Source organism: Panthera pardus, unplaced genomic scaffold (genome assembly GCF_024362965.1).
Source record: "Panthera pardus isolate Hobbes unplaced genomic scaffold, ASM2436296v1 HiC_scaffold_22, whole genome shotgun sequence".
NCBI classification, from domain to species: domain Eukaryota; kingdom Metazoa; phylum Chordata; class Mammalia; order Carnivora; family Felidae; genus Panthera; species Panthera pardus.
In genome coordinates, this window is record NW_026526788.1 from 77,746,580 (window position 1) to 77,772,924 (window position 26,345).

General features: G+C 46.5%; 1 protein-coding gene across 1 annotated transcript; it reads right to left on the minus strand.

Annotated features, from left to right (window-relative positions):
• Positions 1 to 17,991: 17,991 nt before the first annotated feature.
• On the minus strand, positions 17,992 to 20,742 carry CUNH10orf120 (chromosome unknown C10orf120 homolog). The gene is made up of 3 exons (XM_019424727.2): positions 20,499 to 20,742; positions 20,232 to 20,307; positions 17,992 to 19,842 (listed from the first exon to the last, which is right to left on the minus strand). The coding sequence occupies exons 1-3, from the start codon at positions 20,681 to 20,683 to the stop codon at positions 19,099 to 19,101; spliced, it is 1,005 nt and encodes a 334-aa protein (XP_019280272.2). The 5' UTR covers positions 20,684 to 20,742; the 3' UTR covers positions 17,992 to 19,098.
• Between the last annotated feature and the right edge of the window lie 5,603 nt (positions 20,743 to 26,345).

A 26,345-nucleotide genomic window follows, 5' to 3' on the forward strand; every position in this document is an offset into this window, starting at 1 on the left:
CATGCCTCCTGGGAACACCAGAGGGCGACACAGCTGTGCCCTGGGCCTGGGCCACACAGCTGTGCCCTGGGCCTTCTGCTTCTAGGGAACTTGTTACTTCGTTCCCTTTGGGTGCCTGTGATGGTCCCTCCCAGGAGGCTGTTCCGCAGTGTTTTGCTCTGATAAAGAGCCCAGTAAAGAGCGGCCTCTGCCTCCTCTCCCCACCTTTATGAAAACGGAGTCCTTCTGTGATCTCGGCAACAGCGGGGTTGATATTTCCCATTTCACCCTGATTCTCATGGCGGAGTGGGGAGGCTGCCCAGCGGCTCCCTGGATACTGCTCCCCAGACCTGTTCCTGGTTCAAGGAGCCCTGGAATGAGCAGCACAGATTCTGCCCCAGGTGGGGACGCGGTTCCAGACAGGTGTGATCAGGGAAGTTTCCACGTGAGCCCCGCGGGGACGGCCTCAGCTCAGAGCCGCTGCAGGGGCCATGGATGGACGTGATTTTCCCGTCGATTACTCTGATGGCTGGGACACAGGGTACCAAGTCACAGGTAGCCTTGCTATGTGCCAACCGGGAGGAGGTGGTCAGCTCAGGGCAGCCGGCAGCTGTGGTGTGATGCATTTTCAGAAATCGCCCAAGTCTGCGATTCATCACAGCCCTTAGGAAAAACTAAGTTGTAAGGACTGAATACGCGAATTCGTTCAGTTGCGTTCACAGCAAAGGTGATGAATGCTCAAGCTCATCATTTCGCTGTTACTTAGCTCCATTCTGTTATAATCTCTCCCTCAGGGTGTATCTATGATTGTATCTGGTGGATATTGTTTGTCGGGGGGGGGGGGGGGAGGGGAGGGGTGACAGCACATCCTTTCCCAACTGCGTGCTCAGTGATATGACGCTGGTGGGAGATATTGGCCACAGTGGCAGATGAGACAGCACAAAAATCCTGCCACGACTCAGGACCACACCCATTGCCAATCATGAAATATTTCCCAACCTACCGTGCCCACATTCACCGGGAATGGGCCTCGGGGAGCTTGAAAGCCATCCAGGGGTCTCCATGAGTTGAGATTCCTTCTTTAGCATTGCATCTTAGAAAAAGAAAATGCACTTCGGTAGGTTTGGCATCTGAAGTCATCTGGGTGAAGAGACTCCTGGCAGCTTGAGAAGGCGCCGGTGAAAGCAGGGCCCACATGAAGCCCAGGTGGGGTGATGGTGGTGGGCCCGGGCCTGCTCTGGGTCCCCGAGAGGGGGAAGGAGCCCAAGTAGCGGTTGGGGCAGGTCAGGGCCAGGGAGGCAGGAGGTGGGGGTTACGGCTCAGAAGGCAGGCGCCACACGTCTTGTCTCCCTGCCCGAGCCCAGCACCCCAGACCCTCTCCTGCCCTGCTTTGCCAAGGGGAAGTCTGAAGCCTCTGAGCCCCAGCTTGGGGTCTCTAGCCTGAGGCCACCTCCAGGTGACAGCTCCACGTCTCCAGGATTCTACGTTTTTGTGTGGCCGGAAGACAGTACCGTCCACGCTCTGAAACGAGGACCAGCGTGCCTGACAGGTCACAAACACACATTTGTGCCCCAGAGGCCAAAGCCCCAACTGTGAATGAAGGCGTCCTGTGGGGCCTCCGCGTCCCCGCACAACAGTGGTGCTCAGCCCGGGGCTGCTGCTCAGAAGGAACAGGAGACAATTGGGACAATTGAGACAATTGGGACAATTCCCAAAACAAGCTAAGAAAAAGTTTAACAAGAAATGTGAATTAAGAAGGGAGAAATAAGTCAAAAAATGTAAGTAACCATAATAAAAGTCAGTGGGTTATATTAATCTGTTAAGAAAAAGATTATCGTATAAGCTGTTAGGAGCTAGAACTGATACAGAGATTTGGAAACTGGTGTGGCAGGGTCTGTACAAATGAAATACGCATACCCACAAAAATGACTCCAGCCCATTGGCCCAATGACCTGCTTTCTTCTGGTCAGACAAAGATATGGGTTAGAATATTGATAGCGGCACTTTTTTCCAGGCTGCTGGACCTACACAAGTCCCAATGCAGAGAAAAAGAGGGAAAACCTGGGGCTACATCCACACAGCGAAATGCTAGGCACCAATGAGAGTAAACGGTGTATGGCGACCCAAAAGGCAGCCAGGGAACCTCAGAAACGTAACAGTGGGTAAAAGAAGCCAGACATAAAGGAGTGCATACTGACGCATCCCGTGGAGGTCAAGTACAAACCAGGGAAGTCTGCTCTGTTCCCTTTGGGGGAGGGGCAGGGTAAAGGGACTCCCCATGTAAGAATATAGGAATTCTTAAATGCTGAAAACAGGCTGTACACTTCAGATAGTTACATATTTATATGTACTCATGCCCGTAAGTTGTACTGTAGTAAATGGTCAAACGCATGAGTAGGAACTTGTAAAAATCTAGCTACATTCTACTTTCCGTGACATCAACCTAAAACAAAAACACGGAAGGTTGGAAATAACTGCTGAAAATAGCAACCCATCCCTTCCAAAATGTGATGAATTTGAAATAATGATACAAAATAATATGCTATTTAATATACAAATCAATTAAATAGATACTAAAATAATGAAAACAGCAATAATAAAGAAGACACAATCACTACCATCAGTTGCCTACCTAACCACATAACTGCAAAGCAAAAACTCAGAGCATGAAAGGGAAAACCAAGCCAAGCCAAGGATTGGTCATTAGACTTCACCTGCCATACCCATGGATTTGGGTGAATTCTTCTCTTTTCATGGTCCCCCAATATCCTACCAAGAAGTAACCTTTCTTACTCACCCAGTAAGCCAAGTAACAGGCTTGGTTTTTGATGAAGGTTGTGTAAGCATCAGTTCCAAAACGTCCATTGTAGCTCCTAAAAATGTGTGGACCTGATTTCTGAATTATGGATGTTTCAGGGAAAGCCATGGTAATATAATCAATAGACACCCAAGGAAGTTGAAAACTTTTGCTCATACATGTGTTCACCTGGATGGTACAGTAGCTATATTCATAATTGCCAAAACTCAGAAGGAACCAAGATGTCCCGGGCAGGTGAATGAGTAAAGGGACTTTGGATAATGGAATTTCCTTCCAGGCAGTGGAATGTTATTCAGCACTCAAAAGAAATGAGCTATCAAGCCATGAAAAGACATGGGGGGAAAAGCTAAATGCAAATTGCTAAGTGAAAGAAGCCAATCTGGAAAGGATACAGACTGTGCAATTTCACTGTGTGATTTTCTTTTTTTTTTTTAATTTTTATTTTATTTATTTATTTATTTATTTATTTATTTACTTATTTTCAATATATGAAGTTTATTGTCAAATTGGTTTCCATACAACACCCAGTGCTCATACCAAAACATGCCCTCCTCAATACCCATCACCCACCCTCCCCTCCCTCCCACCCCCCTCCAACCCTCAGTTTGTTCTCAGTCACTGTGTGATTTTCTAGAAAGGGCAAAATGATGGAGACAGTAAAAGATCAGGGGCTGCCAGGGGCGGGGGTGAGGGATGAATACACAAAGCATGGAGGACTTTCTGGGCAAGGAAAACACTCTGTATGATTTTCCAGGGATGGATAAATGTCATGGTGCTTTTGCCCAAACCCACAGAACGTACACACCCAGAGTGAGTGCTACTGTGAACGTGGACTTCAACCGATCACAGTGTTTCAACGTAGATTCACCATTTGTAACAGATGGAGCTCTCTGGTCGGTCCTGACGATAAAGGGGGTGTGCTGATGCGTAGGTGGGAGGCAGGGGGGATGTGGGACATCTCTGTCCTTTCCTCTCAGTTCTGCTGTGAACCTAAAACTGCTTTCAGAAATGAGTCTTAAGGAAGCACGAATAATGCCACAGATTCCCTTAATAATAATTTTTTCATCCGTGCATCAATTCCTTGATTCAGTACATACTTCTTGATTGCCTTACCACAATGGAATTCATCAGCAAAAGTTTTCTGCTCCAAAAGACCATAGTTCCAGACAGTGTTACAAGGAAACATCACTGTGTTGAATCATGTTCATCGTATTCAAACTATCTTAGAGGAAACCAAAAGGCTATCCAACTCATTTTACAAGTTTAGAACAATCTGATATACTTGTATTCTGACAGAAGCAAAGGGCAAGGGCAGTACAGGGGAGGAAATGTTAGGAAATCTAATTTATGAACGTGGATGCAAACATAAGGTAAAATAAAATCAAATAGGAGAGAATTTCAGAAATTAAAATTAGTAGTGTGGAAAGTCTTAAAAACAAAGATTTATCTTAAGGATGCAAAGATATTTCAAATCAGAACATCTATTCATGTCATTTCTCATGGTAACAGAATTAACACTAAATTCCTATTAACATTTCAATCAGTTATAAAGAAAATTGAACGAAATTCAATAGTTATGAATGATGACAAAAAATCTTTTAGAGACTAGTCATTAAAGGGAAAGAGCTGAACGTCACAAAATACAACTAGAAAAAACCTCTGGCAAATATTGAATTTTGGGGTGAGACTTTGGAAGCAATTCCATTAAAATTAAGAGTGGTACGTGTTTGTCATGACATTTAGTCAACATTGTGATGGGGGCTCTAGTTACTGTGGCTCACTTCCCCACAGGAAAAAGACGAGGGGACTTTAAATATTGACAAAGAAGAACTTATTATTTTTAGCCAGTATAGTAAACATGGAAAATCTAATTCATCTACATTAAATCGTACACAAACAGGAAAAATCAGACTTTCAACTACAGAAAACAAAGCGGTGGTTGCCAGAGGGGATGGGGGACAGAGAGAAAAGTGATTGAGACCCATCGAACTTGATGAGCATGAGAAATGTACAGAATGGCTGTGTCATAATATTAAAAAATTAAAGGAATATTAAGATTAAGGTTGTTGGGTCCATGTGTGAAAAAGATAACACTTCTTATTGTAATACTATGTGTATCTGGTTTCTATGGAAGGAAGTATTGAAAGACCTAAGAGAAAATGTGAAATGGAGAGACATAGATGTTAATGGTTCAAAACATTTGATATTATAAAATTAACTTCTTTCAGAAACCTACTGATTTCATGTGCTTCCAAAAATATCAAATTTCCTGGAGTTTGACAAGACAAGCCAAAGCAAGTATGGAAGCACAATGGGTCAAGAATAGCCACGGGGCACCTGGGTGGCTCAGTTGGTTGAGCGTCTGACTTCGGCTCAGGTCATGATCTCATGGTTCGTGGATTCGAGCCCCAAGTCGGGCTCTGTGCTGACAGCTCCGAGCCTGGAGCCTGCTTCAGATTCTGTGTCTCCCTCTCTGCTCCTCCCCTGCTCATTCTCTCTCTCTCTCTCTCTGTCTCTCAAAAATAATAAACATTAAAATTAAAAAAAAAGAATAGCCACAACAATTTTGAGAAGGAAGAGAAATCACACATAGCGAAGAGAAAATGCACCTGCTGCTCATTAAGGACAGTTCTACAACTGTGGCCATTAGCCTATCATGTTATTGGCACAAGGAGAGACAGCTGGACCAGTGGCAGAGGGACAAGTGGATGTTCATATACAGGTGAAGAAACTAGCATGTTCCCTTCTACCATTCACAAATGATCAATGACAATATAAAAGTTCACTAACAGGAAAGTGTATAAATGAATTGATTTTAGGTGTTTTGTGGAATGAAACACTTACAGCAGTTAAAATGAAGGCTATAGAGCTATTTCTATCATCCTGGATAAACATCGAATTTGACGTCAGATTGAGAAAAGAAACCCCAAGTGTTGGCAGGGTAAATCTATTACCAAACTTCCAAACCAGTAACACAATATTCCATAATGTGTATGGATACATCAGTACCTATTACTCAGATAGTCCTGAGGTGGTCGGTTGCCACTTGATCATGAAACTATAGCTGAAGAGAGTGATACACAGTCATGGATTTGATCGGCAGCACAATTTTCTTGATTTGACTTTGGAAAGCCCAGTCGATAGAGCTGGATATTACCTAAGTCTTTCAGAGTTATTTTATGCAAACCTTCAGGATGAGTGTTTTATCAACTCTCATATTCACATATATCCCCATGATTACTCTTGATATTTATTGGGTTGTATTTTCCGACAGTTCTGCCTGGATTTTGGAGTTTTGGGTGAAGCACGTAACTGTAGATACGCATGCAGACACGCATATACACCTCAGGGCCCCTGGAGGCTGAAGGGGACATTTTGTCAGGACGGCCTGGAAAGGTGTTTTGTAAAACCTTCCCCAAACTGCTTGGATCTCCAAAAGTGAAGACCTGGGGCAGGTCTGCTCAGCTTGGGGGCTGGAACAGAGGACAGCCTGGTCTTGTGCTTCCAAGAACCTCTGAGGGGCAAGCACTTTGCTTTCGGGGAACATGGGACTTGCAGGGGTGAGGACGTTTGATGCTGAACGTGACTCTCGTTGCCTGGATAGACACAGTTTGTTCTCTGCTCTTTGGCGGATGGACATTACTGCTGTTTCCACTTTTTGCCTCTTAGGAATACTGCCGCCATGAACATTCATCATCAAGTTTCTGTGCGGACGTGTTTTCATTTCCGGAGATATAAACCTGGTGGCGATGCTGGGCCACCTGGTACCTCTTGTGTCACATCGAGAGTCTGTCAGACCGTTTTCAATAAGGGCTATGCTGTGTTCCTGTGGCTGTGACACTGCCTGGGACTAGCCGTGTGTGTTTCTGTATTATGGATATATGCCAAATGAAGAGAAGTATACACTGTCATCCATGTGGCCACATGTCCCCAGAGGCTGATCCGCGCCACAGCTGCTCTGATTGACACGTGGACCTGCCAGGTGACTATTTAGGTGGTTTTGCCCCAAGGGACAAATACAGGGCTCTTAGTGAGAATGGATACCTCAGAGGTCAGTCCTCCTCTGGTTCTGCATTTTTCACGCTCTGACTTTGGGCAAATGTCTTGGTCTCGGTTCCTTACCTGTCCAGAACACAGGGCCTGCCAGATGTTCTGAGGCTCACGTAACTCCACAGAGGGAAAGATGTTCGACGTTAACCCTAAGCAGGATGGCTTTCCCATCAGGAGGTCGTGCTGGGCTGCGGCCACCTTGTGAGTCTCATCCAGGACGATACGGGGAGGGCAGGGGAGGAGATCTGTCCATCACTTCTCAGTCTAGGCCAGAAAGGACCTGAACCTGGCTGAGGGGGACAAGGGATGATGAGCAGATCCCCACACTTAGCCCCATAGAACACAGCAAATCCTGACACACTCTGGGGGCTCCTGAGACACTTCTGGCCAATGCAGCAGAGGAGGGCAGGGGATCAGATCTCAGGAACTGTGTCTATATAACCACAGGCCTTCAAAGCCACCCTCACTCCTGAGGTTGGCGTTGGGACCGCTCAGATGGAGCTGTTCAGCGCCTTCCCGTGGGCCTGGCTACTCAGTGCAGGTAACCATGGTCCATAGGCCCCTTTCTCCTGGGTCTCTCTCTGCTCTCCCGCTCAATTTAGAGATTGGGAGCAATCTGCTTGTTGCCTTCATAGAAGCCCCATGGGTGACACTCTCCCAGACACTCTCCTTCAACAAAATGCCTCCCTTCAGCCTTAGCTAGAGGAGGAGGGGACAATGGAAACGGCCAGGAACCTGGGTGAATCCCATCCTGATTTAATTTACTGTATTCAATTACTTAAACTATAAATTTTATATAAATACATAAATTTATTGAAATTATTTTTATAAAAATAATTTAAAAGTAAAGTTATTTAATTTTAATTATTAACTAATTAAAAGTATTTGTTTAAATTGTTACTGTAAATAAATTCACTGTATTTAAATTATTTAATTATAAATTACAGATTAAATATTCAATTAAATAAGAGCAATATATTATTGTATAATAAATATATTATTTACAGAATTATTTCAGATTCAGCACATTTTGGGGAGGGATGGGTTGCTATTTTCAGCAGTTATTTCCACGTTTGCATGTCTTTGTTTACACAGTAAATCATGCATTCGACCATTTACTACAGTACAACTTACATGCATAAGTACATATAAATGTGTAACTGTCTTCAGCGTACAAGTCGTTTTCAGCATTCAAGAATTCCTGTCATGACCACTTGCCGTCCCTGCACCCACTCCGCTCTCCTAAGGGGAACAGAGTAGGCTTCCCTGGTTTGTACTTGACCTCCACGGGATGCGTCAGTGCATACTCCTCTATGTCTGGCTTCTTTCACCCACTGTTACGTTTCTGAGGTTCCCTGGTTGCCTTTTGGGTCGCCATACACCGTTTACTCTCATTGGTGCCTAGCATTTCGCTGTGTGGATGTAGCCCCAGGTTTTCCCCCTTTTTCTCTGCATTGGGACTTGTGTAGGTCCAGCAGCCTGGAAAAAAGTGCTGCTATCAATATTCTAACCCATATCTTTGACCAGAAGAAAGCAGGTCATTGGGCCAATGGGCTGGAGTCATTTTTGTGGGTATGCGTATTTCATTTGTACAGACCCTGCCACACCAGTTTCCAAGTCTCTGTATCAGTTCATGCTCCTAACAGCTTATACGATAATCTTTTTCTTAACAGATTAATATAACCCACTGACTTTTATTATGGTTACTTACATATTTTGACTTATTTCTCCCTTCTCAATTCACATTTCTTGTTAAACTTTTTCTTAGCTTGTTTTGGGAATTGTCCCAATTGTCTCAATTGTCCCAATTGTCTCCTGTTCCTTCTGAGCAGCAGCCCCGGGCTGAGCACCACTGTTGTGCGGGGACGCGGAGGCCCCACAGGATGCCTTCATTCACTGTTGGGGCTTTGGCCTCTGGGGCACAAATGCGTGTTTGTGACCTGTCAGGCACGCTGGTCCTCGTTTCAGAGCGTGGACGGTACTGTCTTCCGGCCACACAAAAACGTAGAATCCTGGAGACGTGGAGCTGTCACCTGGAGGTGGCCTCAGGCTAGAGACCCCAAGCTGGGGCTCAGAGGCTTCAGACTTCCCCTTGGCAAAGCAGGGCAGGAGAGGGTCTGGGGTGCTGGGCTCGGGCAGGGAGACAAGACGTGTGGCGCCTGCCTTCTGAGCCGTAGCCCCCACCTCCTGCCTCCCTGGCCCTGACCTGCCCCAACCGCTACTTGGGCTCCTTCCCCCTCTCGGGGACCCAGAGCAGGCCCGGGCCCACCACCATCACCCCACCTGGGCTTCATGTGGGCCCTGCTTTCACCGGCGCCTTCTCAAGCTGCCAGGAGTCTCTTCACCCAGATGACTTCAGATGCCAAACCTACCGAAGTGCATTTTCTTTTTCTAAGATGCAATGCTAAAGAAGGAATCTCAACTCATGGAGACCCCTGGATGGCTTTCAAGCTCCCCGAGGCCCATTCCCGGTGAATGTGGGCACGGTAGGTTGGGAAATATTTCATGATTGGCAATGGGTGTGGTCCTGAGTCGTGGCAGGATTTTTGTGGTGTCTCATCTGCCACTGTGGCCAATATCTCCCACCAGCGTCACATCACTGAGCACGCAGTTGGGAAAGGATGTGCTGTCACCCCTCCCCTCCCCCCCCCCCCGACAAACAATATCCACCAGATACAATCATAGATACACCCTGAGGGAGAGATTATAACAGAATGGAGCTAAGTAACAGCGAAATGATGAGTTTGAGCATTCATCACCTTTGCTGTGAATGCAACTGAACGAATTCGCGTATTCAGTCCTTACAACTTAGTTTTTCCTAAGGGCTGTGATGAATCGCAGACTTGGGCGATTTCTGAAAATGCATCACACCACAGCTGCCGGCTGCCCTGAGCTGACCACCTCCTCCCAGTTGGCACGTAGCAAGGCTACCTGTGACTTGGTACCCTGTGTCCCAGCCATCAGAGTAATCGACGGGAAAATCACGTCCATCCATGGCCCCTGCAGCGGCTCTGAGCTGAGGCCGTCCCCGCGGGGCTCACGTGGAAACTTCCCTGATCACACCTGTCTGGAACCGCGTCCCCACCTGGGGCAGAATCTGTGCTGCTCATTCCAGGGCTCCTTGAACCAGGAACAGGTCTGGGGAGCAGTATCCAGGGAGCCGCTGGGCAGCCTCCCCACTCCGCCATGAGAATCAGGGTGAAATGGGAAATATCAACCCCGCTGTTGCCGAGATCACAGAAGGACTCCGTTTTCATAAAGGTGGGGAGAGGAGGCAGAGGCCGCTCTTTACTGGGCTCTTTATCAGAGCAAAACACTGCGGAACAGCCTCCTGGGAGGGACCATCACAGGCACCCAAAGGGAACGAAGTAACAAGTTCCCTAGAAGCAGAAGGCCCAGGGCACAGCTGTATGGCCCAGGCCCAGGGCACAGCTGTGTCGCCCTCTGGTGTTCCCAGGAGGCATGGCAGGAGTGTGAGCCAGGAGAGGCTGCTGTCTGGGAGGGGCTGGCAGGCGGGCTGTGTGTGCAGATGGGGGAGGAGACAACTCAGGACAGGGGAGCTTGCCTTGCTGTTCTGGTCACTGGGGCGGAGTGTGGGTGCCAGTCCTTCTGCTGCGGGTGCAGCTGAGGGGCAGGCAGTGGGCTCTGAGCCAGTCCTGAAGGTGAGGGAGCCCGGAGGAGTGATACCCCCTGGCACACGGTGACATCGCACCGCACCCAGCTGGGCTGTAGATGGGTGTGGGCACCACAACAATCTAGGAAGGCGATGAAATATCATATCCCATCCCTCTCAAACTGTGCTGAAATTGGTTATGTCCAGATACTACAAAATAAAACTAAAAAGTCTTCAATAATCTTTATCTTTTTTTTGAAATTTTTTATGTATTTTTATTTTTTTATATGAAATTTATTGTCAAATTGGTTTCCATACAACACCCAGGGCTCATCCCAACAGGTGCCCTCCTCAACGCCCATCACCCACCCTCCCCTCCCTCCCACCCCCCATCAACCCTCAGGTTATTCAAAATTTTTAAGAGTCTCTTATGGTTTGGCTCTCTCCCTCTCTAACTTTTTTTTTTCTTTCCCTCCCCCTTGGTCTTCTATTAAGTTTCTCAGGATCCACATAAGAGTGAAAACATATGGTATCTGTCTTTCTCTGCATGACTTATTTCACTTAGCATAACGTTCTCCAGTTCCATCCACGTTGCTACAAAAGGCCATATTTCATTCTTTCTCATTGCCACGTAGTACTCCATTGTGTATATAAACCACAATTTCTTTATCCATTCATCAGTTGATGGACATTTAGGCTCTTTCCATAATTTGGCTATTGTTGAGAGTGCTGCTCTAAACATTGGGGTACAAGTGCCCTATGCATCAGCACTCCTGTATCCCTTGGGTCAATTCCTAGAAGTGCTATTGCTGGGTCAGAGGGTAGATCTATTTTTAATTTTCTGAGGAACCTCCACACTGTTTTCCAGAGTGGCTGCACCAGTCTGCCTTCCCACCAACAGTACAAAAGGGTTCTCATTTCTCCACATCCTCTCCAGCGTCTATAGTCTCCTGATTTGTTCATTTTAGCCACTCTGACTGGCATAAGGTCTTATCTCAGTGTGGTTTTGATTTGTATTTCCCTGATGAGGAGTGACATTGAGCATCTTTTCATGTGTCTGTTGGCCATCTGGATGTCTTCTTTAGAGAAATGTCTATTCATGTCTTCTAACCATTTCTTCACTGGATTGTTTGTTTCTCGGGTGTGGAGTTTGGTGAGTTCTTTATAGATTTTGGATACTAACCCTTTATCTGATATGTTGTTTGCAAATATCTTCTCACATTCCATCGGTTGCCTTTTAGTTTTGCTTTGCAGTGCAGAAGCTTTTTATCTTCATGAGGTCCCAATAGTTCATTTTTGCTTTTAATTCCCTTGCCTTTGGAGATGTGTCAAGTAAGAAATTGCTGCGGCTGAGGTCAGAGAGGTCTTTTCCTGCTTTCTCCTCTAGGGTTTTGATGGTTTCCTGTCTCACATTCAGGTCCTTTATCCATTTTGAGTTTGTTTTTGTGAATGGTGTAAGAAAGTGGTCTCGTTTTATTCTTCTGCATTTTGCTGTCCGGTTCTCCCAGCACCATTTGTTAAAGAGACTGTCTTTGTTCCATTGGATATTCTTTCCTGCTTTGTCAAAGCCTCTACTACAAAGCTGTAATCATCAAGACAGCATGGTTTTGGCACAAAAACAGACACATAGACCAATGGAATAGAATAGAGACTCCAGAATTGGACGCACAAAAGTATGGCCAACTAATCTTTGTGAATAATCTTTATCTTATTTAAAGTTTCTTAGGGGCGCCTGGGTGGCTCAGTTTACCGTCTGACTTTGGCTCAGGTCATGATCTTGCAGTTTGTGAGTTTGGGCCCCGCATCAGGCTTTCTGCTGTCAGCACAGAGCCCACTTCAGATCCTCTGTCTCCCTCTGTCTCTACCCCTCCCACCTTCTCAAAAATAAACACTAGCAAAGAATAAAGTATCTTACAGAAGGTGAAAGGCTCTTCAATTTATTTTATCACCTTGCAATAATACAATTATCATTTCATGTGAGTGACGGGCTAGAACAGTACAGGCAGGAAACTGTGCAATCTGATTTTGAGCATAGATGCCACCGTGAGAGAAAACAAAATAGAATGGGATAGATTTTTAGGAAATTGAATCTAGCAGCATAAAAAAAATAGTCAACAAAAATAGGATTTATTCAAGAGTGCAAAGATAACTCAAAATCAGAAGACCTATTAAGGGGAACAGAATATCACCATCACAAAATATGCCTCTTTGGTATAAGGATTATTTGGAACTGATTACTTTTGAGAAAGCACAAATGCAGGAGAAGCTGTGAAACGGGGGTTACCCGTCTGTAAGGGTACCATATTCGTAAAGGAAATTTCTATTAGAAAGTGTACCTGTACCAGGAAGGGAGCTACAACCAGAGATCACCTTCATGTTTCACCTGAGAGACTTACCTGCATCACAAGTTAACCTTTGTTTCTTATATTTTTCTTCCTGTCACTTCCCCTTAAACCGTGACCCCCCCCTTCTCTAGAAGCCCCAAACTCCCAGCCCTTTTTTTTTCTCAAGATAGTATGTAAGTCTCAATCATCTGGCTGTCTTTCAAGTTTCATACCTTTGGGGGGCTCTATAAGTACATACATAATCAAATTTTCCCCCCTCGTTAATCTGTCCTATGTCAATTAATTCTTGGAACAACCATACAGCCCAGAAGGGAAAAAAGGGATACCCTCCCTCCCGCACACTATGGACACAGCCAACCAGGACGCAGGGGCAATGTGGACAACACGTTTGTCCCGCTTTTTTTCCTTCAGCTACTGGAGGAATCAGGTTCTAAGGTTATAATGTTTACCTTTGGATGGTTATGAACCCGGTACTCATTAGGATGAAAATAAAATCGGTCAACATTTTCTCCCCCCAGAGTATAAGCCCTTCAATGCCACCATGGTTTTGAAACCCGAAATGCTTTATAAATCATGTAAAGGTTTCTGTGTGTTTCAGGTTTCAATGGAAAACATTCCCCTCTAAGCAGAAAAGAATGTCCTCTACACTCTTTTTCCAAATGACCGGGACACCCCTGACATGGGAGAATGAGTTGAGTCGTCAGAAGCTGTGATTGAAAGCATTTCAAGACAATGGCCGGCCTTAGATGCTAAAAGCTATCCGCCTTGCCAGAAAGAGCGTTTGCCAAATGGGGAGTGATGAGTCTAACTGGCAGGGAGTGAACATCCAGTGATGCTTGGGGGTACTTTTGTGGACTTTACATCATCTGTGCTTACTCACTCAGGTGGCAATTACCACAGAATACAACAGAAAAAGAGACGTGCAAGCAGGTAATTAATCTATATAGGAATTTAGATAATGTCCCTGAAAATGAAGTTTTCCGAATGTTCTGGATTTGTTTCATATAAAGAATTCTGAGTGTGTACCAAAGATGAGTGATAATTGTTCAAACAGAGAGTGAGGTTCTTTTTTTTTTCAGGGTGGATGTGAAATTGTAGCCGGAAGTAGCAATATATGGGCCATTGTTCTAGTGAGGGTCACAGTTTCCATGATGCAATTTTTCAAAGTCTAGCCAATAAAGTTTAAGGTTACATAAGTCAGTAAGAATCTTTTTTTATGTAAACCTTGAGGATGGGTGTTTTCCGAGCGTTATATTTAGTATACTTGGTATTCTTGGTATTTATCAGGTTCTATGCCCTGACTGCCTTTGGAAATGGACAAAACACTAAGGGAAAGTGACCGCCATGCATGTGGTAAGCAGGGAAACTTCTCCAACCTTCTTAGGATACCTGCGTGGTCCAAAAATTAAACTGACAAAGACAGGCTAATAGGAGAAAAGGAGTCAAATTTTGCTAAGTTGTTACATGTACATGGGAACCTTCCCAAGAGAACAAAGACCCGAAGTTACCAGAAGTTACCAGAGCAGGAAGTTTTTACACTTTTTAGACAAACAGTAGATTTGTGAAGATCTGACAAGACAAAGGGGTTTGTCGGGGTGGGGGGGGGAGTAGTAAAGGGTGAAGAAGTAACTAGGAAGATAAGGATGATCTTAATGTGTTTCATTTGTATAGATACCTTGGCCCCAAGTTTCTTACCTCTGGTGATAAGGATACTTCCTTCCTTCTGGCACAGGGGAGGTCCCTTTCACATGGGAGTTTTATGACCAGTTTCAGAGAGGAAGGGCAAGGAAAAACATCATCAGATGTTCTGGGTGAACTTCCTGAGTGGCCCACACAGCAACAGATGTAAAAATTGTCTAAACATGAGCCACGGTGGCATTTCCCTGAAGTTTATATCAAGTTGTCCTGCTGTAACTGGAGTGTCTTCAGGAAAAGAGCAGTTTTCGTGCTGAATGATTCCACGTCAGGAGGATGGGAGAATAATTGGAAACATTAATTTGGGGAGTTGTAGCCAGATATCCGAAGAGGCTAAAAGGATTCAGGGTTGAGTCCAGTTTACAGGTAGATAACAAAACCTCAAAGCCAATGAACAAGGCAGAATCTGCCACCCATATGGGCGTGCTATAGTTTTCTAGTAAGATACAATCATCCCTCTAGTGTTACCCCCATGTCTCTCAGAGATAATCAAAACAAGGTTTGCAATATAAGTCTAGTCTCATTGAATATGGGCTGATTACTTATGTAAATGCAGCAAGAATAGTGGGGACCGTATTTGTTCTTTTTAATCTGCTTTGCTAGAACTTTTCATGAAATTAGATTTTTTTTAATGCCTCTCAAGGCTAAGAAGCTAAGCCAAGGACTCATGATCAGATTTTGCATATGATACCTATAGATTTGGATCAGTTCCACTCTTCTTGAGGTCCCCAAGATATCCTGGGTTTCCTGGGCCTCCCAGGAAGTGACCTTCCTTAGTCAGATGGCCAGGCTTCCAGGAACACTGTAAGCAAGGTACCAGCCCAGTTTTTTTTTTTTAAGGGGCTTTTTTGGCTCCGTAAAGTCAACCTTAGTTTTTAAAGTTGTCTGGTCACATCTGATTCATGTCAAAAATGGCATTCCGCAAAGCCTTGGTAACATACCAATGTTTCAAATTGTGTCCTGTTATAAGGAGATAAATCGGGTTCTTATTGAACTTCTGCAAATAACTATATTGCCATGAAAATAAGAATATTTAGTAAGAATTCCCAAATTCTGGAGGGAAAAAAAGTAATTGTTTCATTTTCGTTCACAAAGATAGACTTTACCAAATTGCTACAAGTCATAAAGAACTTAAGAGAAAAACATGTCTTCTTAAATCTGGAAAATCAAAACATTAAGAAACTAGTGATATTTTTTTAAGGTTTATTTATTTTTGAGAGAGGGAGAGAGAGAGAGTGAGCAGGGGAGGGGCAGAGAGAGAGGGAGACACAGAATCCAAAGCAGGCTCCACGCTGACAGCAGTGAGCCCAACACAGGGCTCGAACTCATGAACTGTGAGATCATGACCTGAGTCAAGTCGGACGCTCAACTGGCTGAACCACCCAGGTAGCCCAAAACTAGTGATGTTTTAAAGCAAAAGTCATAATCACCCTCAGGAGTTTATTCAGCCCCACGCAATTAATTCTTGTTGATTTTGGTCTTTTGTTAGTGGTTTTATGAACCCAGGTTTTTCACTAGAATTCTGGAATTTCTCACCCAGATCAGTGGTATGATCTTAAAGTTATCAGAAACCTCCCCTTGTCTTGTTCCTTCCACGAATCTTTTAGAAAATGGAGCTTTTTTGCAAAAGCACCAGAGTAAAAGAATAATGGTCTGTAAAACACAAAAGCCTCAAAAATGGCCATGGTTAAAGATCCGATGAGAGTTCATCACAATGCAACAGACAAGGAGATTTCATTATTTCTGTGACACACAACATTTTAAGTTAACAACTAGAATTAATGACTGATAACATTGTGCTAGGACAGATGTCAAGGGATGTCATACAGTTTCTAGAAAACTTATATTAACAATTTGTACCCATCCCAATATAACCTAAAGGGGTCAGACATCACTTCTTATCAGACAATGTTTCCATGTAATTTAACATGTCAAATAAGCCTAATTACTTTCATATCTTTCTTTTTATAAGGAGAGAGAACAAATGCGTTGGAGTTTTTCCAGGAGCCCTCTAGAAAAGTCCAAGTTAGTTCAAGGTCAAAAAGACTTCCCCGGCAAGGAACAAGGAAATCGGCTTAGTTCATCAGATATTCTGCTTTTGGGGGACACTGTGCTGAAAGATCGTTATAACTATCTTTTTCTACTTCCTCCTCACCAGCGGGTGTTGGGGTGGGGAAGCTTAGGGTGGACGACTTCATCTTGTTGATGAAGCCCAGATATATGAAGCACTTGGTGACCTTTGTCTCTGGGGAGGTGATGTTTAGGCTGAGACAAGGAATAGTATAGGGAGCAAGATGGAGTCACTCATGTCAAGCAGTGATGTAAAAAGCCAAAGAGCAGTAACTGAGAATAGGTATCGCTAAAACCAGAGTGTACTCGAGGTACAAGAACTGATAATCAGCAAGGCCAAGAGAACCGGAAAGAACCCGGAACTAATGATCAGTAGAACCAGAAGAGGTCTCTGAAGGATGAAGCTTTTCAAAGGCAGGGCTTTTAGGGACACCCGGGTGGCTCAGTCAGGTAAGCATCCGACTCTTGATTCCGGCTCAGGTCATGATCTTATGGATCGTGGCTCTGAGCCCCGCTCCGGGCTCCGTGCTGACAATGCAGAGACTGCTTGGGATTCTCTCTCTCTCTCCTTCTCTGTCTGCCCCTCACCTGCTCGTGCATGCTCTCTCTCAAAATGAATGAACATAATGAATTATTAATTAATAATTAATTAATTTTAAAAAGGGAGGACTTTGGCAGGAAACTGTCAGACTCCCCAGACCTCGACTCCACGTCTGACCGCATAAGAAGGGCAACTGCCCCCGAGGTTTCTGCCCGACTGCTGTCTGAACACTGGGATCTTCCACTGCTTGAACATAAGAAGCAGAGAATGCCAAGGGCTGGCCAGGACCAGACTAAGTCCACAGACCAACGACGTGCTCACGGACACGTTACCTTCCTCCCTTGTTGTTTATGGCTTGATGTATGACTTGTTTTGTCTCGTGTGACGTGTACGAAGCCAAGTTAAATGCCTCGCGGAACGTCATTGAGGTTGGAATGTTAACAACCTTGCTTTATGACTGAATAAAGCTGACATCGTGAAAAGACACAGCTGGTGTGTGCACCTTGCTCACGTGATTTCGACACCCTGAATCGTGAGCCACAGCATCTACCTACACAATGCTTCAAGTGAAGTAGGTTAAGTTGGCCCCTGTGACCAACAGAGTTTTCCTGGAAACTGGGAGAGAGAGAAGCCCCCTTCCTGCCCATGGCTCAGCCTCTGCGGAGAGGGCAGCAGGGTTCTGAAGGAGCTGAAGTGAGAACCCCATGCCCAACCCCAGAAGAGGGAGCCAGAGAGAAATCTGGCCTTGTCCCAGGAATGTGCGGGCCATGGGCACAGGTTCGGCATCTTTCCAACTGTGCGCAGATTGCTGAGGACAGAGTGTAATTCACTGAAAGACCTTTCTGTGCTTCAGATGCAGATAAGAAATGAGTGTGTTCTGTTTCTCAGGTGCCAAATGTGCTGCCCCGGGTGCTGCCTCCTGGATCTGCCACCTCGGGGGCACAGGCAGGGCCTTAATGGGAGCAGCAAGAGCTGACCTCAGGGACCCTGGACCCACCTGCAGACATGCCCAGAGGACTGTGCACACGGCATCCGTGCATGCCCCGTGCCTGCACTTGGCTTGAGAAGGAAGGTGGAAGTCCCCTGGCTAGATTCAAGAGCAGGGCGGCCAGGAGCAGGTGGGCTTTACCTTCATAGGTAGGAGCTGCTTACCTAAGCAAGAAGTGGGAAGCATGGAACCGACCTCTAGACTTTCTGGCTGGGCAACCTTCTCCTTAAGTAACATTCTTTTCCCCATCTGGGCTATAGGTTGGTCCCAGCTCCAGGGACTCAGTGGTGGAGTGATTGCAATCATGGTCCCGGCCATACCTGCTTCCCTGTGTTCGTGCCCTTTGCAGTATGACCCTCCTCCTCTTCCTATCCAGAGATGAAGTCCACTTGCCCACCCTCGTATCTTGCTGTGGCCAACAGAATGTGACAAAGGGATGGTGTGCCAGTTCTGAGTCTTGGCTTTCAGGGGCTTTGCAAACATCCACTTACTCTCCTGGATCCTGCAGTGGCCCTGTGAACGGGCCTGGGCCAGCCTGCTGTGGCAAGGAAGTATGTGGCTCAGTCACTTCCACTGACCCAGCTGATAGCTGTCAACCCTCAGGAGAGTCACCTAACTGACCCATGGTTGACTGTGGACACATGAGGAACCCAACTGAGCCCAGCCTAAATTGCTGACCCACAGGATTTCAAGCTACATTAACGATTGCTGTTTTAAGCCACTGGATTTGAGAGTGATTTGTTTCACAGGAGTGGGCAACTGACATAGGACCCCTGGAAATAAGGCAAAGCGGAGGGGCCTGCATGCTGGAAAGGCCTGGGCTGTGGGATGATGGTGCCAGCTGAGAGCCAAGAGCGAAGAGATGCCTGAAACCAGGAAGCCTCTGCTGTCAGGTGTTACCCTGAGAAGCCTGGAGACCCCAGGACCCTGGGGGCAGAGCTGCAGGAGTGAAAAGGACCAGGGTCTTTGGTTACTATGGCAATAAGTAAGACTTTAATACTAAAGAGCTTTGTGCGCGTACCCTTTCCAGATGCTGTCTTCCCCCAGGAGACTGGCCTTTGTCATATCAGCGGGGTGGACCCCCCGGGAAATAAAATCCTGACTCATCAGCATTAGGTCACCAGGGAACTCAGCTAAGCGGAAAAGATTTCGGTTGGTTAGGCCAGTGATGGACCGTTCCGCTTTCTTGGTGGGGAAGAACGGTTTCTGATCGTTTGGATGGCATGTGAGACGTTGTTTCGGTTCTTCTGACTTGAAGATGACGTTCATTTTTATTTCTCGTCTGCTTGTGGCTTTGTTCTCTGCCTCGCCTCTCTCCTCTTGCTTGGCAGAGTCGTAGAAAGCCACGACCTCGCTGTCCTCGTCTTCCCTGGTCTTGTCTTTTGCCGTTGGGCCCAGGCCCCCTCCAGACAGAAATGAAGAGCCCCTGAGCCTCTCGATGTAGGGCAACAGCTGCTTATTCCGTAGGGCTCGAGCAAGCTGCATCCGTTCTACGTGCCTGACGACAGTGAGCTTCTCGCGCTGGGGCATTCTGAGCTCCTCTGGGGGCACGATCACCTTGGCCGTCCATAGTTTTTCCAGGGGCCTGCAGGCGGCACAGGGACGGGGATGCTGTGTTCCGAACTCCAGCGCCCGCTTGTAGTCCGGAGACAGCGACTGGAGCTCCTTGAGCATTTCCCGCTCCTCCTCTTGCTTGTGGGTCAGAAATCTCCTTGCCGCCGCGGTGTGGACACCACCCAGCCGCTGACAACGTGAAGGGGACTATCAAAAATCTCAACGGGGCAGCAGCAGGGGGTGCCCCCAGAAAGAATCGCCTGGTGGCCCCTGTCCCCACCTGCCGCTGAGTGTCTGGGCCCCTCTGCGGTGGGAGCTTTGGGGTCGGACAGGCCAGAGTTCAAATCCTGACTCTCCTTACCTACAAGCCAGCAGCCCTCACAGTGCTATTCCTAATCAGAACTTTGAAACAAGATAGTATTTGCAGTGCAAGTGTGGGAAGCCTCGAGCCGACTCGAGGCCGCTGGGAACCTTGTATGTCCGTTGCTGGTGCGTTTTGAACCTCTGGCTCCACCCCTCCCAGCCTGGCTGCCTGGCTCCAGCGGGGCCTCCCTGTGAATCAGCTTCAGGACACTTACTAGGATCTCTTTTTCCAAGGGGGAGTATTTTCCGAGGGCGATGCGTGGATCTGATTTGTAGGATTTGGTCCATATCCTGAAAGGCAAAGAGTCAGGTGTAGGAGAACCCCCTTCCTGGGGTTCACTACTCTTAGTTTTGGGGTGGGAAGCGTCACAAAGGGCGGCCCTGCCTTAGGAGAGGGTCACGGTGACCGGGGTGGGGTCCTCCCCTTGGCTCGTTCCGGGAGGGGTGGGAAGGACAGGACCCGAAGCCCAGGCTCCACTCACCCCAACGGCGAAGTAGGACTCAGACCCCGCTGACAGCACAGGGGGGCTTTATCCCAAAAGGAATCGCTTGTGTTATACATTCTGACTGGCGCTCCACGCATCCTCCACCTGCCCTCTGCAGCCTTCCTTTCTTGGGGCCTCTGTTTCCCAGTCTTCTGGAAGCCATTCTCCCATTCCCTGATCATACTCTGGCAATACGCGAGGATGGGAGGTGTCAGTGCCTGGAGTTTCTTTCTAGAACAGTTTAGCGGGAACCCAAGAGATAGTTACGAAGTCTTCCTGCATCATAACTGGCCTACTTGGGGCCTATTGTGAGGTCTGAGTTTAGGTATCAGGTGATGCCCTGGGGTGAAATGGACACACACGACCATGTGCCTGGAGGGGTGGAATCCAGGGGACCAGAGTGGGCAGAGCACGTGGCGGGGGGACATTCTAACCACGTCGCTGCTGCTTACGAGCCCACAAAGACTGCTCAGTGCCTTCAGGGTGAAGACTCGGCCTCTCTCAGGTCCTTGCTTGCCTCTGCAATCTTAATTCCTCAAGCTCCATCAAAGCGCTCGATCCGTGGCTCTTGGAATGAGCTTCTCAGCTACTGTTCATGCCCCCGCCCCCACCGCCCCTCTCCCCCGTATCTCAGACAGCTCTCTCCTCCCTTGGCAAGTTGCTTTCAGGGCCTGGCTCACCTGTGCCTCCCCTGAAGATTTCCTTGCGGGATAAATCACTCCTTTGTCTGCGTTCTCACGGTCCCGGTGCCATGCTCCAGCACGTTATCACAAACTGACTTGGTTGTCCACTAAGCCTGTCTCTCCCTCTGCTCAAAAGGAAGTCCCAGAGGCATCTTATTCGTGTGTTGCTGTTGTTTAGCACGGGGCCTCGTGTAGAGCAGATGCTCGGCTTGCCGACTCAGTAAGAAATCCTCTTGGGTCAAAAGCGTCCCTGGTGAGAATGCACCTTAGCACAACCCCTACTAAAGGTAATTTGGCAACATAAGCGTTCCGAATGCGTTTACCCTTTGACCCAGCAGTATGTGTATATAACAAAATATGCTCAAGGTTAGTCAACACAGCCTGCTTGGGACAACACACCTAATGACAAACTCAGGGGTACCCTGCGTGGCTCAGTCGGTTAAGCGTCCCACTTTGGCTCAGATCATGATCTTGCGGTCCATGAGTTCGAGCTCCGAGTCGGGGCTCTGTGTTGACAGCTCAGAGCCGGGAGCTTGCTTCGGATTCTGTGCTCTGTCCCTCCCCTGCTCATGCTCTGTCTGTCTCTCTCTCTCTCTCTCTCTCAAAAATAAATATTTTTAAAAGTTAAAAAAAAACCTAATGACAAACTCAAATGTCCATTAATAAGGATCGGTTAGAGTTATGGCCAACCATACACTGGAATACTACGCAAGAGTAATAAAGATCAAGGAAGGAAGGTCTGTATTTATATGGAAATATCTCCAAGAAATATGGTTAAATGCAAAAAGCAACGTGCGAAACTATGTAAGTTGTAGACTGCCTTTTAAGTTGGAAAGGAAAAAAAAATAAGCATGTGCATTCAAATTTGCATGAAGAAAATCTAGATTAATACACACAAAAAATTAATAAAAATGGTTACCTGAGGTGGGTATCTGGCAGATGAGGAAGTAGTGAAATGAGCCTTTTCATTGTGCACATTATTCTGTCTTGAATTCCGAACCACGTGAGTGCATTACCCATTGAAAAAATGGAACACAGAAGCTCACGGAAGAGTATCGTTGGTCCCTGACAAGCATCGGTCCTAAAACTTGCCTTCACCTCCGCCGGGAAATTCGGAGTGGGGAGGTTTAGAACGTGGGCTGGTGCTCATACCCATGGGCGCCATCTAAGATACAGTGATGCTCCTCCTGTTCGCACAGGCAAGTTCAGTTACCTGGAGCTGTTCCAGACCCAGGAACCAGCAACGAGCGCCTCTTAGCAGTAATGCAAATACCTCCTGCAGTGCATTCAGTGGCTCAACCATTTGCTCCACACTAGCTGCGGATGAACAGTGGCTTTGCACAAGCCACACGACAACCTGACACCTTATACGCACTCAACAAATATTTGCGAAACCACCAATGAGTGATACATGCTGGAATATTACGTAGCTGTCAAAAAGCAAGTCTTTGACAGGATTTCCAATAACGTACTTCTGATGCAATGTGAGCTTTAAAAAAAAGCATGGGGGCGCCCGGGTGGCTCAGTCGGTTGAGCGTCCGACTTCGGCTCAGGTCGTGATCTCACAGTCTGTGAGTTCGAGTCCCGCATTGGGCTCTGTGCTGATGGCTCAGAGCCTGGAGCCTTCTTCCGATTCTGTGTGTCCCTCTCTCTCTGCCCCTTCCCTGCTTATGGTCTGTCTCTGTCTCAAAATAAATAAAAACATTAAGAAAAAAAATTTAAAAAAAAAGCATAATACAAAATTTACATAGAATAGGATATGGCTACTATAAATGCACAAATAAACAAGAGGGGAAAGGACTAGCAGGAAATACGCAGAGACATCAGCAGGGGTTACTCTGGGCTGTGGGCTGATGGGGGATACGCTAGGTCTGCCCATGTACCAGCAGCCTGGTCGGACAGGAAAGGGTACCACGGCCAGGATCCAGCTTCTCGAGACGTCAGGACCCTGCCACTCTGCCTGGGAGGGTGTCACCATGGCAACAGGTCTTGACACTGGGACACTGATTCTTCCTGCACTCAGTTCCACTAACTGGCTTTTAGCCCACTTCCTTCTCCCCACCCCCTCTCTCATTGCCATTCCCAAGCTTTCCTTTCCTTTTCTTTTTTTTTTTTTGAAGATATTTCTCCATGATCAGTTTTACATTAGGTTGCTTTCCTGTTACCTTGATACCTACTTTTGTGCTTGCTTTTTTGGTTTTATTAATTTTTTTTAACATTTATTCATTTTTGAGAGACAGAGTATGAGCAGGGGAAGGGCAGAGAGAGAGGGAGACACAGAATCGGAAGCAGGCTCCAGGCTCCGAGCTGTCGGCACAGAGCCCGACGTGGGGCTCGAACTCACTAATTGCGAGATCGTGACCTGAGCCGAAGTCAGACGCTCAACCAACTGAGCCACCCAGGCACCCCTGCGCTTGTTTTTATTCAGTCATCAACCTCATATGCTGGCTTGTTGTCCATGTTTCCTTTTCCATTGCCTGTCATTTTAATCCTCTATCTTTTACTCTCATGTTTATTTTATGTCTTTGCCCCGTAGCCTGTGCCTTTTACATACATCTCATCTATTTTTACCTACTGTATTAGTCAGGGTTGTACAGAGAGAGAGAGATTTTAAGGAATTGGCTTACGGGATTAGGGAGTCCGGAAAGTCCAAAATCTGCAGAGTGGGCTGACAGGCTGGGGACTCAGGGAAGAGCACTTAATGCAGCTCAGACATGCTGGCAGGATTTCCTCTTGCTTGGGTAGGTCAGTCTTTCTTCTAGTCATAGCTTCAACTGATTAGATGAGGCCCACCCATGTCATAAAGGGCAGTTTGCTTTACCCAAAATCCACTGATTTAAATGTTAATCTCATCCAGAAAACATCCTCACAGAAACATCCAGAATAATAGATCAGACCAAAATACAGCTGGGCCCAGCCAAGTTGACGCATAAAATTAACCATCAAACCTACTTACATTTACCAGGTTTTTAAAGATGAGATTTGGGGGGCGCCTGGGTGGCTCAGTCGGTTAAGCGTCCGACTTCAGCTCAGGTCACGATCTCGCGGTCTGTGAGTTCGAGCCCCGCGCCGGGCTCTGGGCTGATGGCTCAGAGCCTGGAGCCTGCTTCCGATTCTGTGTCTCCCTCTCTCTCTGCCCCTCCCCCGTTCATGCTCTGTCTCTCTCTGTCTTAAAAATAAATAAACGTTAAAAAAAAAAAAAAAAAGATGAGATTTGGGCGCCTGGGTGGCTCAGTCGGTTAAGCGCCCAAATTCGGCTCAGGTCATCATCTCGCAGTTTGTGAGTTCGAGCCCCACGTCGGGCTCTGTGCTGACAGCCTGCTTCAGATTCTGTGTCTCCTTCTCTCTCTCTCTGCCCCTCCCCCACTGTGCTCTGTCTCTCAAAAATAAATAAGCACTAAAAACAGATGAGTTTGAGTGGTTTTTAGAGCGTGTTAATAGGTTTTCCATTATTATGCATAATCATACCCATTTTTGAACTGTGTGGTAAAAGACTCATACAGTATATATTCCCTTGTGTCTGCTCTTTTCCCTCAGCATTATGTTTTTCAGACTCTTTTACTGATATGTTTGACTTTAGCTCATTTTCGTTGTTGCTTAGCGTGATTTTGTTATGATTTATCAAGCCGCCTTCTGCTTCTGATTTGGGGAACAATCTCATACATGCCTCTTTGGGCTATGGGCATGCTTTTCTGTTGGGTGCAAATCTAGGGGTGCAAGGTGCTGGGTCCTGGGGTATGTGTAGCTTCCATTTCCTGGAAAATTCTCAGCTCCATTCCAAAGTTTCCACCATCATAGACTCCCAACAATAATCCCCCCTTGTCAACACCGGTGGGTATGCTGTGGTATCTCACAGTGGCTTTAATTTGCATTTTTCCAGGTGCAAATGATGCCGAACACCTTTTCTATTGGCCATCGAGCTTACCCTTTGTGACATGTCTGTTCAAGTCTTTTGGCCATTTTTTCTAACAAGCTTTTGTTTTCTTGTTGGTATGTGGGACTTGGTTATGTATTCTTGACGCAAGCCCTACGTTGGTTCAATATGTGGCAAGCACCTGTTTCTACTGTTGACTTGGCCTTCTCCTTTTTTTTTTTTTTAAGTATTTATTTATTGAGAGAGAGAGAGAGAGGGAGAGGGAGGGAGCTCCAGCGGGCTCCACACTACACAGTGCATAGCCTGAACCCACACACCGTGAGATCTTGACCTGAGCCAAAATCAAGAGTCAGACGCTTAACTCACTGAGCCACCCAGGCACCCCGGCCCTCTCCTTTCTCAAAGGTATTACTTGTGCCAGCTGCACTCCAACTTATCAGTCTTTCCCTGGTTGGTTAGTGCTTTCCATGCCTTGTTTAAGAAATCATTTCCTACTCCAGGGGGAAATGATGCTCTCCTAGATTATGTGGCTTGTATGTTCATAATCACATTCTCCTATATTCTCTTTTTCCTTTAACTTTCTTCCTACTCTCAGTTTTTTAGCTATAATGCTCAATTATTTCCCATCTTTTTTTCTTTAAGTATATTTTCCAGCCGAATTTTACATGGCTACCAAGAAGTCCGTGCCTATGTACGCACGGAGCGCCCTCTCAAGAAACACACACAAAAACCTAGAGGACTTTCCTCCTCCTCCCCACATCCTTGCCAGCAGTCACCGTGTGGGCTTTGGCTCCCTCTGATGGATCTTGCCACCCGTTGCAAGGTGGCTTTCCAAAGACCTTCAGCCATCTCCTCTCTCCAGCGCTAAGATTTTCTATGTAGATAGCCAGCCCCCTCATTTATGGGAATGGTGCTCCTTTTTAACAATGCATAAGATACAGTCTTTGTATAAGCTGAGTGCTTTAAAATCATGGTTTCCCGATGAGCTCTAGGCAGATCAGAGCCCTGGGAAGTTCTTCTCCAACGTCAATGTGCAAGTAAATCTCCTGGATATTTTGCTAAAATGCAGTCTTATTTGGTAGATCTGGGGAGGGACTCAAAAATCTGCACACACACACACACCCCCCCCCCAACGAGTTCCCAGGTGACACCAACGCTGCTGGTTTAAAGAGACACAAAGTAGTGACTCAACGTGGACCACTCAACATGAGGTGCTATTCAAAGTGTGGTCCGTGGACCGGCAGCCATGCTATCACCTGGGAGCGTGTTAGAAATGCAGAATTTCAG